The sequence below is a fragment of the Delphinapterus leucas genome, chromosome 15, assembly GCF_059928025.1.
Source record: "Delphinapterus leucas isolate spDelLeu-1000000601 "Yukka" chromosome 15, BTC_Dleu_Yukka2, whole genome shotgun sequence".
NCBI lineage: Eukaryota > Metazoa > Chordata > Mammalia > Artiodactyla > Monodontidae > Delphinapterus > Delphinapterus leucas.
Genome location: NC_143143.1, coordinates 55,568,957 through 55,581,497, shown reverse-complemented (window position 1 = coordinate 55,581,497; position 12,541 = coordinate 55,568,957). Strand labels below are relative to the sequence as shown.

The following is a 12,541-nucleotide window of genomic DNA, read 5'->3' as shown; positions in this document are numbered from 1 at the left end:
GAAAATGGTCATAGGAACATACATATTGATAATTACCTTAAACGTGAATGGATTAAATGCTGCAACCAAAAGAAACAGGCTTGCTGAATGATACAAAAACAAGACCCATCTATATGCTGTCTACAAGAGACCCACTTCAGACCTAGGGACACATAGAGACTGAAAGTGAGGGGATGGAAAAAGATATTCCATGCAAATGGAAATCAAAAGAAAGCTGGAGTAGCAATACTCATATCAGATAAAGCAGACTTTAAAATAAAGAATGTTACAAGAGACAAGGAATGACACTATATAATGATCAAGGGATCAATCCAAGAAGAAGATACAATTATAAATTTATATGCACCCAACATAGGAGCACCTCAATACATAAGGCAACTGCTAACAGCTATAAAAGAAGAAATCAACAGTAACACAGTAATAGTGGGGAACTTTAACACCTCACTTCCACCAATGGACAGATCATCCAAACAGAAAATTTATAAGGAAACACCAGCTTTAAATGACACAATAGACCAGATAGATTAATTAATATTTATAGGACATTCCATCCAAAAACAGCAGATTACACTTTCTTCTCAAGAGCGCATGGAACATTCTCCAGGATACATCACACCTTGGGTCACAAAACAAGCCTCAGTAAATTTAAGAAAATTGAAATAATATCAAGTATCTTTTCTGACCACAAGGCTATGAGATTAGAAATCAATTACAGGGAAAAAAACGTAAAAAACACAAACACATGGAGGCTAAACAATACATTATTAAATAACCAAGAGATCACTGAAGAAATCAAAGAGGAAATCAAAAAATACCTAGAAACAAATGACAATAAAAACATGACGATCCAAAACCTATGGGATGCACCAAAAGCAGTTCGAAGAGGGAAGTTTATAGCTATACAAGCCTACCTCAAGAAACAAGAAAAACCTCAAATAAACAATCTTACCTTACACCTAAATGAACTAGAGAAAGAAGAACAAACAAAATCCAAAGTTAGCAGAAGGAAAGAAATCATAAAGATCAGAGTAGAAATAAATGAAATAGAAACAAAGAAAACAATAGCAAAGATCAATAAAACTAAAAGCTGGTTCTTTGAGAAGATCAACAAAATTGATAAACCATTAGCCAGGCTCATCAAGAAAAAGAGGGAGAGGACTCAAAACAATAAAATTAGAAATGAAAAAGGAGAAGTTACAACAGACACCGCAGAAATACAAAGCATCCTAAGAGAAGACTACAAGCAACTCTATGACAATAAAATGGACACCCTGGAAAAATGGACAAGTTCTTAGAAAGGTGTAACCTTCCAAGACTGAACCAGGAAGAAACAGAAAATATGAACAGACCAATCACAAGTAATGAAATTGAAACTGTGATTAAAAATCTTCCAAAAAACAAAAGTCCAGGACCAGATGGCTTCACAGGTGAAGTATATCAAACATTTAGAGAAGAGCTAACACCCATCCTTCTCCAACTCTTCCAAAAAATTGCAGAGGAAGGAACACTCCCAAACTCATTCTATGAGGACACCATCACCCTGATACCAATATCAGACAAAGATACTACAAGAAAAAATAATTACAGACCAATATCACTGATGAATATAGAGCAAAAATCCTCAACAAAATACTAGCAAACAGAATTCAACAACACATTAAAAGGATCATACACCAAGATCAAGTGGGATTTATCCCAGGAATGCAAGGATTCGTCAATATATGCAAATCGATCAATGTGATACACCATATTAACAAATTGAAGAATAAAAACCATACGATCGGTCTTCCCTGGTGGTGCAGTAGCTGAGAGTCTGCCTGCCAATGCAGAGGACACGGGTTCGTGCTCCAGTCCGGGAAGATCTCACATGCCGCGGAGCGGCTGGGGCCGTGAGCCGTGGCTGCTGAGCCTGCCCGTCTGGAGCCTGTGCTCCACAATGGGAGAGGCCACAACAGTGAGAGGCCCACGTACAGCAAAAAAAAAACAAAAACCATATGATCATCTCAATAGAGGCAGAAAAATCTTTTGACAAAATTCAACATGCATTTATGATAAAAACTCTCCAGAAAGTGGGCATAGAGGGAACCTACCTCAACATAATAAAGGCCATATATGACAAACCCACAGCAAACATCATTCTCAATGGTGAAAAACTGAAAGCATTTCCTCTAAGATCAGGAACGAGACAAGGATGTCTACTCTCACCACTATCATTCAACATAGTTTTGGAAGTCCCAGCCATGGCAATCAGAAAAGTAAAAGAAATAAAAGGAATACAAATCGGAAAAGAAGAAGTAAAGCTGTCACTGTTTGAAGATGACATGATACTATACATAGAGAATCCTAAAAATGCCACCAGAAAACTACTAGAGCTAATCAATGAATTTGGTAAAGTTGCAGGATACAAAATTAATGCACAGAAATCCCTTGGATTCCTATACACTAATAATGAAAAATCTGAAAGAGAAATTAAGGAAACACTCCCATTTACTATTGCAACAAAAAGAATAAAATACCTAGGAATAAACCTATCTAGGGAGACAAAAGACCTGTATGCAGAAAACTATAAGACACTGATGAAAGAAATTAAAGATGATACCAACAGATGGAGAGATATACCATGTTCTTGGATTGGAAGTATCAATATTGTGAAAATGACTATACTACCCAAAGCAATCTACAGATTCAAAGCAATCCCTATCAAATTACCAATGGCATTTTTTACGGAACTAGAACAAATAATCTTAAAATCTGGAGACAAAAAAGACCCTGAAGAGCCAAAGCAGTCCTGAGGGAATAAAACGGAGCTGGAGGAATCAGACTCCCTGACTTCAGACTATACTACAAAGCTACAGTAATCAAGACAATATGGTAATGGCACAAAAACAGAAATATAGATCAATGGAACAAGATAGAAAGCCCAGAGATAAACCCACACACCTACGGTCAACTAATCATGTCAAAGGAGGCAAAGATAAACAATGGAGAAAAGACAGTCTCTTCAATAATTGGTGCTGGGAAAACTGGACAGCTACATGTTAAAGAATGAAATTAGAACACTCCCTAACACCATACACAAAAATAAACTCAAAATGGATTGAATACCTAAATGTAAGACCAGACACTATAAAACTCTTAGAGGAAAACACAGGAAGAACACTCTTTGACATAAATCACAGCAAGATCTTTTTTGATCCACCTCCTAGAGAAATGGAAATAAAACCAAAAATAAACAAATGGCACCTAATGAAACTTCAAAGCTTTTGCACAGCAAAGGAAACCATAAACAAGACGAAAAGACAACCCTCAGAATGGGAGAAAATATTTGCAAACGAATCAACGGACAAAGGATTAATCTCCAAAATATATAAACAGCTCATGCAGCTCAATATTAAAGAAACAACCCAATCCAAAAATGGGCAGAAGACATAAATAGACATTTCTCCCAAGAAGACATACTGATGGCCAAGAAGCACATGAAGAGCTGCTCAACATCACTAATTATTAGAGAAATGAAAATCAAAACTACAATGAGATATCACCTCACACCAGTTAGAATTGGCATCATCAGAAAATCTGCAAACAACAAACGCTGGAGAGGGTGTGGAGCAAAGGGAACCCTCTTGCACTGTTGGTGGGAATGTAAATTGATACAGCCACTATGGAGAACAGTATGGAGGGTCCTTAAAAAACTAAAAATAGAATTAGCATATGATCCAGCAATCCCACTGCTGGGCATATACCCAGAGAAAGCCATAATTCAAAAAGACACATGCACCCCAATGTTCATTGCAGCACTATTTACAATAGCCAGGTCATGGAAGCAACTAAATGCCCATCGACAGACGAACGGATAAAGAAGTTGTGGTACATATATACAATGGAATATTGCTCAGCCATAAAAAGTAACGATATTGAGTCATTTGTTGAGACGTGGATGGATCCAGAGACTGTCATACAGAGTGAAGTAAGTCAGAAAGAGAAAAACAAATATCGTGTATTAACACATGTATGTGGAACCTAGAAAAATGGTACAGATGAGCCAGTGTGCAGGGCAGAAGTTGAGACACAGATGTAGAGAACAAACGTATGTACACCAAGGGGGGAAAACCGCAGTGGGGTGGGGATGGTGGTGTGCTGAATTGGGCGATTGGGATTGACATGTATACACTGATGTGTATAAAACTGATGACTAATAAGAACCTGCTATATAAAACAAAACAAAACAAAACGAAAAAGAAAACTAATACTAAACTTTCTTTGGGTTAAAAAGAAAAAAAAAAGCTAACCCTAGTCAATGCAGAAACTACTTTAGAGTGACTTAAGAAGAAAAAAGACAGGAAATGCTGTTACCGGAAGAGTAAAGAAAGCCGGGTGCTTCGCTTCATCTTCATATTTGCCTTCAGTTGAACTTCCAGCCTCCATGGATTTGGATGTGGTGTTCTTACCAATACCCATCATTAAGAGAAAACGAGTAACTTGACCTTTGGACTGAAGTGGCTGGAAGTTAAGGCTTGTTCACACAAGGAGCCCAGGATCAGAGTCAGCTCTTCCAGTGCCAATTCTCAGGCAGAGATGAGCCCCACAAGTGCCATCTCTCAGCACACCTAGAAAAAGAGAAAGCAGCCAAATTACATCAAGCACTCAAACAGTACAGGACACACAGACACTGTGTTTCCTGCATGGGAAAGTCAAAGTACAAATTATATCCAAACACCAAAAAAACTTATTACACTTTTCAAGTCCCCATCCACCTTCATTTATAGTCACTCAGATTCTGAATCACCTTTTGGAGCGGGCGGTGGGTGGGGAACCACCAAAGTGAACCACCAAAAATATTAGAATACTAGGGAGAAAAAATAGCTAAGGGATTTTTTTGACATGCATTATGGTATCTATCTTAGAGCCCAGCACTATCCAATAGAACTTTCTGCAATGATGGAAATGTTCTACATCTGCCTTGTCCAATACAGTCATCACTAGTCACTGGCTACTGAGCACTTGAAATGTGACTAGTGCAATAGAGAAACTGAACCTTTAAACTGTATCAAATTTAAGTTTAAATAGCCACTTGTGGCTGGTGGCAATCATACTAGACAGTTCAGTTATAGCCAATTTACTACAATTGTATGGATATTAAAATAATTCTGAATTTCCTACAGGTGCCCAATTAAAGGCTGGGAAGACACTGAAAAGCACAAAAAAGAGGAGACAAAACCAACCTAGGATTAAATGGCCATACAGAATTCCAGGAAGGTGGCAAGGTGAGCTTAAATGGGCTAGAATGCCATACAAAAAACAGAACCGAAACATTCAATATCAAATCAAATGACAACATAAACCTAAAAAAGTAATCCAACCCCAAAAAAGGGGGTTGGGGAAGTAAAGTGGCAAGAGATAAGAAAGGGTCCGAGGAGAATCAAGACCTAAGGTGGATCTGACATGCTCGGAGAATCTTAGAGAATCTGGACAACGCTCCAAACTAAGAGAAAATCCAAGTAAAAGTCAAAGGCAGGAAGCTACTGAAACAATCCCATGCAGCAGAAAATATTAAAAACTCAATTTCAAACAACAGAAGTATTACTTGAACAATAAAAGAGATCCACCAAAAGATTAAAAAGCATTTGGAGAATTTGGCTTAAAAAATGAGAGGGCACTGGTGATGCAGTGGTTGGGAGTCCGCCTGTCAATGCCGGGGACACAGGTTCAAGCCCTGGTCCGGGAAGGTCCCACATGCCACGGAGCAACTAAACCCATGAGCCACAGCTACCCAGCCTGCATTCTGGAGCCCATGAGCCACAACTACTGAAGCCTGCGTGCCACAGCTGCTGAGGCCCATGCACCTAGAGCCCGTGCTTCCAACGGGAGAAGCCACCACAATGAGAAGCCCGTGCACTGCAGAGAGGAGTAGCCCCTGATTGCCGTAGCTGGAGAGAGCCTGCATGCAGCAACAAAGACCCAACACAGCCAAAAATAAATAAATAAATTTATTTATTTAAAAAAAAGAGAGAGGGCACAAGGGATCCCTTCCAGGATTGGCACACGTACAATCAAACATGCCTAGGTGTTTCTACTTTTTTTTGGTGGGGGGCACGCAGCACAGCTTGCGGGATCTTAGTTCCCTGACCAGGAATTTAACCTGCACCCTTGGCTGTGAAAGCGCAGAGTCTTAGCCATGGGACTGCCAGGGAATTCCCTAAGATAAAGAAAAAAATACCACAAGCATGTAGGGGTGAGAAGGGACAGAAAACATTCACTGGCACTCAGATTAGAACAATGCGTATAGACCTTAGCACCAATTAATTTCCCACAAGGAATGAATAACCCAGACAAGCTGTCCTGCAAATGTGAAGGCAAACCTACAAGAAGTTTGGAAAGACAAGTAGGAAAACTTCTGTTCAAAGAATTCTCTTATGGACACTTCATTCAACAAATACTTTAGATGAGCCAGGGGAAAAACTGAAATAGAAACAAATAAAAAAAGAGAAAGAATTAACAAAATTTGAAAATTCAATAGTTAGAGGGCAAAAAGGAAAAAATAAAAGAAATAGTTGCCAGAATATCAAGTTGCCTCTATAGAATCGAGCTAGGTGCACACACCAAAATTTTTTGAGGTGGCTCTTTTGGTTTAAATGTTCATGCACATTTTGCATTCTTGTTCACATTATATACATGTCTCTTTAAAGCAGCAGCTCTCAACGATGAGTGATTTTTTTCCTCCAGGGGACATTTGGCAATGTCTGGAGGCATTTTTGGTCATCACAACTAGGGGAGAGCTACTAGTACCTAATAAGTGGAGGCCAGGAGTGCTGCTAAACATGCACAGGACAGACAGTAATTTTTTGTTATATTTGATGCAAGTATCTTATCCCAGCTTTTTGTTTGCTCATGAATTTTGTGAATGATCTTTTAGAACTGTTTTTATTTTTATGTAATCAAATCCATCAATCGTCTACATTGTGATTTAGCCAGTGCCATCCATCAGCTTCCCAAGATCTGAAAAAAAAAAAAAAAAAGATACAGTGTGACAGCAAACATACCTAAATATAAAATCTGCCTGAAGTAGCCCTGACATTTTTACCTTGACCAAGAGCTTATGTTTGCCAGAAGACAGGACAAGCAAAGAGGATGGTGAAATTGTTAGATTTTTACAAGACCACCTGCCTTACAGTCACATTCAGAGGGACCATTAAGTTCTTTGCTCTACATCCAGCCCCACTGCCATTAGGATGCCAGCAGACCCACGCTAACTTTAGGGAAAATGACAGGACTTTAATGTAGAATACATTTATTCTACTAGGTTAATTTTATCTTCATGTTTGTTTCAGATGTGTACATCCACTGCAGCAGCCAACCCTCCCCACTGCTCCCCATCACCAGGAACAGAGGGGGACCAATTCCATCCTGACAAGACCACTTTTCGTCAAGTACTCTGTACTCCATTTCCCTACCAAATGTTTAACCGACCCTCACAAGCTATACTGAGGGGGCCCATCCACTCCCTTTGCCTGTCTCTTACCGAACAGCAGCCTTCAGAGAGTCCCGAAGATATAGACCCAAATGAGCATGAAAGGTTTTGGGGCCGAAGAAAGCACAGGGCAGGAAGCTTTGAGAAAGTCTTTGGGGCAGAGGGCTGCAAAGCCTGGGAAGGGTGGACAAATGGAGGGAAGAAGAAGAGGAAGAAAGGGAGAAGATAATGAACACTGAAAACAAAAACGCATCTTTTTAAGTTCCAAAACGACACAGTATTCAACAGCCAAGTACTCAAGACTGATGAAGACAGCCTGAAGGCCAGAAACCACGCATCAACCTGAGATCAGAGTGTTTTATGCACAGACCTGAACTTTTGTGTGGGGAAATGCCAAGGCCCAAAGGCAAACGCAGCAAAAGATTTAAAAAGGTGGAGTTTAGGGCCTGTGTTAGAATTTGTGGTAAAACAAAAGGCAAAATCTCCCAGGGAACCTGACACCAGGGAAAGTTTGTCCTCCCACAGTGCCCAGTGACGCCACTTCCTACTCCTTGCAAAAGAAAGAGAATAAGCAAAGCCACTGCTATCTTGCCCCTGACCACATGACAAGGGGAAAGGAGATGCTGGGGGATAAAAGATCAGATTCACAAATAACGAAAACAGTAATAATGACAGCAGTTTTCCAGCTAAGCGCCGATGTGTGCCAGACAAATGTCTTACATCTCATTATATAAATGGCAATTATTTCTCCCTAGTAAGCATAGTATTACTTGATAGGCACACTAACTCCACAAAAGTGGAAACTGAGCTTCACAGAAGTTAAGTAACTTGCCAAAGGACACACAGCTATAAGCAGTGCAGCAGCAGGATTCAAACTTAAATCAGTATTCCTGTCCTAACAATGTTTGTACAAACAAGACATAAAACTATCCTCAGTTTACAGCCAACCTCCCTGAGCGAATAAGGTCCAGGCCAGCTGGCCTTAAACATTGTCTTCAGGATACTTTCTGTCCTCCTTGTGATTTTTGAGGGAGGTCCAAGGGGCAGAAATGGCCAAGCTCCTTCTCCAGGGCTAAAGCCTGCTCCCCTTAGACCAGGAACCCCCAAATCTGCACACTTCTGGCCACTGTGTGGCACGAGCCATCATCTCAACAGCACAACAGCCTCGTCTCATTTTCTTGTTCCATCTTGATAGCTCTACTGCAGCGGGCACGGCCATACTACAGAAACTACCATACCCTTTTGATGGCGTCCTAATTAGCCAGAGAATGACACCCAAATTCCTTAACAAGGCTGCAGGTCCACTGTGAAGCCTATGGTGAAATTTGCCCTCGCTATGCTGTAGTTTCCATCTTTCAGTTCCTTGAAGGTGTTGGGTTCTCCTCTAGCCCTCAGGCCCTTGCACATGCTGTCCCTCCAAAATAGGCACCCTTCATCTCGCCCCTTTCCCTTGGGGTAACTCCCGTCAGTGCTGCCTCTGATCACCACACCTCATCATGGCGTCTGGGAACCATAAAGATGGTTACGATACAAGATAATGTCTACCTGCTCAGCCAGACAGGTGCAGAACAAGAGGCATTATCCCCAGTGCCTAACTTGGCACCTGTATTAAAGGCTCCCCAAAATATGTAGAACGAATAAATGATGCTTAAGAATATAATAATAAAGGTACTTCATATAATGTAACAGTCATTCTTGCTTAATACTCTTTCTTAATCTTGGAAAAGGAAAGTAACAGCCAATATCAAACTTATCTGTGATACAACAGATACATTAATGTCAAGGACAAGCCAGATTGTCGACATCACTGCTATCATTCAACTGACAGAGAAAGATGAGGGGAAATATTTGAAAGGAAAAGAGTGAATTATAGCCATATTAAGAGATATGAAAATTGTAGAGAATCTTTGCATAGATGGCTAGATACAAACACATGAGCAAGGCTCTTTCAGTGCTGACTGATTCTAACATTTCCCAGTTTCCAGCAATAAGCATATAGATCAGAAGCTAGCAAACCACTGCCTGGCCTGGTTTGGTGTGGTCCCCAGCTATGAATGATTTTTACATTTTTAAAAGGTTGTAAACAACACCAAGGAAGAAGAACATATGACAGAGACCATCTGGCCCATGAAACCTAAGATATTTACAGAAAAGTCTGCTGACTCCAAAGGTAAGAGGATGAAGGAATCCTGTTTAGAATGGTAATAAGAGCATTAAATACTTAATAAATTTAACAAAAATGAGCATGACCTTTACAAATAAAGCTATAACCTATTATTAAGGGCCATAAAATAACCAGAAAAACAGACAATATTCTTGGATAAGAGAGCTACTATAAGGGTACACATTCTCCTACAAACATAAAGTATATAAATTTAATAAAAATCAATTAATACCTTAAAGGGGGAGAAAAGGGGGCTTGCTAAAATTCCTGTGGAAGAATAAGCAAAAGTAGCCATAAATATTTGAAAAAAGAATAGGAAGAACATGTTCTACCAGAAAGGGACCCTAAAGTTGTAGTAAACAGAGGAGTTCAACTTAGGTATAAAAAGAGACAAATAGGTCACACAACAGAAAACCCACAAAGTGACAACTATATGATGTGGGAAGCATTTAAATCTTAAAACAAAGTATGGATTTTTCAATACAACATGCCAAGACAACTGGTTCACTATTAATAAAATCCAGAAAAGTAATAAAGCCACTAAATGACTATATAATGTTAGGGTAGGGGACTCCATTTCTAGTATATCATTAAAGATGAAAAAGAGATGGAGGCTGATAGATTTTTACAATATAAATTTTTTTAGATTTCTGTATGGACAAAAATCCAACAAAATCAAAAAACAAAATATAATATAGGTAAGATAATGTGTTGATATCTTTACTATCTGAAGAGCTCTTGCAAACTAATAAACAGAAAACAAAAATCCTTACTATAAAAATGGGCAAGACATATGAGCTTCTAATCCTTAGTCTCCCACAAAAACAAATAGAAAAATAAATGTTCGATCCTTGTTTAAAATCAAAAGTACATTGAAATGAGGTATACTTTTTTTTTAACCTACATCAGTTATTTATAATACCCTTATTGGACAGTGTTAGAGAAATAGACAAACACTCCTAATGAAATACAAATTTGCTAATAAGAAGGTAATTCGGTTATATGTATCAAGAATTATAAATATTCATATTCACTTCTAATATGTCCTGAGGAAATGCTACTTCTAGGAATGTATTTTAAGGTAATAATTAGGACATATAAAGATTTAGCTACAAAATTGTGCGTGTTAACATTGTTAATAAGACCAAAAATCAAGAAAAATCTAATATCCAACACTACGGAATTGAATGGTGAAACTACGGTATGTTCATACAAAGGAATGCCACTGCAGCCATTAAAAAGATGGCACACGGACTTCCCTGGTGGTGCAGTGATTAAGAATCCGCCTGCCAACGCAGGCGACACAGGTTTGAGCCCTGGTCCGGGAAGGTCCCACATGCCGTGGAGCAACTAAGCCCGTGAGCCACAACTACTGAGCCGGTGCACCCTAGAGCCTGTGCTCCACAACAAGAGAAGCCACCAGAAGGAGAAGCCCGTGCACTGTAACAAAGAGTAGCCCCCACTCGCAGCAACAAGAGAAAGCCCACACACAGCAACAAAGACCCGGCGCAGCCCAAAATAAACAAACAAATAAATAAATAATTTTTAAAAAAAGATGGCACAGAAATATTTATTGACATGGGAAAATGTCTGCCCTATGTTATATAAGGAAACAGGGTTTTTTTTTCTAAAGTATAATATTATACTAAAGGAAATAAGCCAGTCACAGAAGGACAAACATGACATGATTCCACTTATGTGAGGTATCTGGAACAGTCACACATAGAAGCACAGAGTAGAATGGTGGTTGCCAGGGGCTGGCAGGGAGGGGGAAGTGGGGAGTTGCTTTTCAGCAGGTATAAAGTTTATTAAGCAAGATGAATAAGTTCTAGAGATCTGCTGTACAACATCATGCCTATAGTTAACAATACTGTATTGTTCACTTAAAAGTTTGTTAAGGGCTTCCCTGGTGGCGCGGTGGTTGAGGGTCTGCCTGCCGTTGCAGGGAACACGGGTTCGTGCCCAGGTCCGGGAAGATCCCACATGCCGCAGAGCGGCTGGGCCCGTGAGCCATGGCCACTGAGCCTGTACGTCCGGAGCCTATACTCCGCAATGGGAGAGGCCACAACAGTGAGAGGCTCGCGTACCACAAAGAAAAAAAAAAAAAAAGTTTGTTAAGAGGGTAGATCTCAGTAATGATAAATAATAATAATAAAAGATATCAATTTTCTAAAATAATGCAGTGAAAAGAATTAAAGGAAATTTATACAATGAAAAAAGCAGTATGTACAGCAATAACCCACTGTGTATGGATAAGTGTGCCACACGCATATACACACCAAAATGTTAACCAAAATGTTGACTGGTGGGACAGCAAAGGACTTATCTTTTTCCTTTTATTCCTCTATTTTTCCTGAAGTTATTTACTTAACAATGAACGCTATGCTCTCTTTCTCCCCCAAGAGCCACATCAGCACCCATATCAAATCCAGAGAAGTGATCAGTTTCCCTGAACAAGGGGGTACAAAGCCATTCAGTCCTTTCTGTTGAGAGATCAAAACACAACTCTATAATTGCAAAGTGGTGTGGAGTAAAGTTCTTGTGTTTAAAGTTGTAATTTTTGTCGTCAGAGAATGGAGAAAAGACAAGGCTTTGTAAATTATACTTAGCAAGGAGGGAACTAACAATGAAAGAGGCATATCAATAGCCAAGGCTGCCCCAAGAAGTGATCCTCAACTTTGACTCTATGTTGGAACCACCTAAAAACTTTAAAAATACTCTCTACCCACCCAGAAAGTCTACTGAATAGGACTGTATAGCCTGAGCATTTAGATTTTATAAAACTCTCCTGCAGCCAGAGTTAAAAATCCCTACCTTAGAGCAAGCAAGAAATCACTGAAGATTCAAAAAATAATAAATCAACCTCAAAAAATGTAAGCCTCATAGGGTGGGAAAATAGCAATTTGGGA

The 12,541-nt window shown here is 39.4% G+C and overlaps 1 protein-coding gene across 7 annotated transcripts in view; it reads right to left on the bottom strand.

Annotated features, from left to right (window-relative positions):
- The window catches only part of SLC23A2 (solute carrier family 23 member 2), a 161,691-nt gene that overhangs the window by 105,965 nt on the left and 43,185 nt on the right, over window positions 1–12,541 (bottom strand). For 4 of the 7 annotated variants that reach the window (XM_089896589.1, XM_022556453.2, XM_089896592.1 and 1 more), the window contains one exon: window positions 4,354–4,607. In XM_089896589.1, coding sequence (XP_089752715.1) covers window positions 4,354–4,461 — 108 coding nt within the window. In that variant the 5' untranslated portion in view covers window positions 4,462–4,607. The other 3 variants (XM_089896593.1, XM_089896590.1, XM_089896591.1) reach the window with 3 other exon arrangements.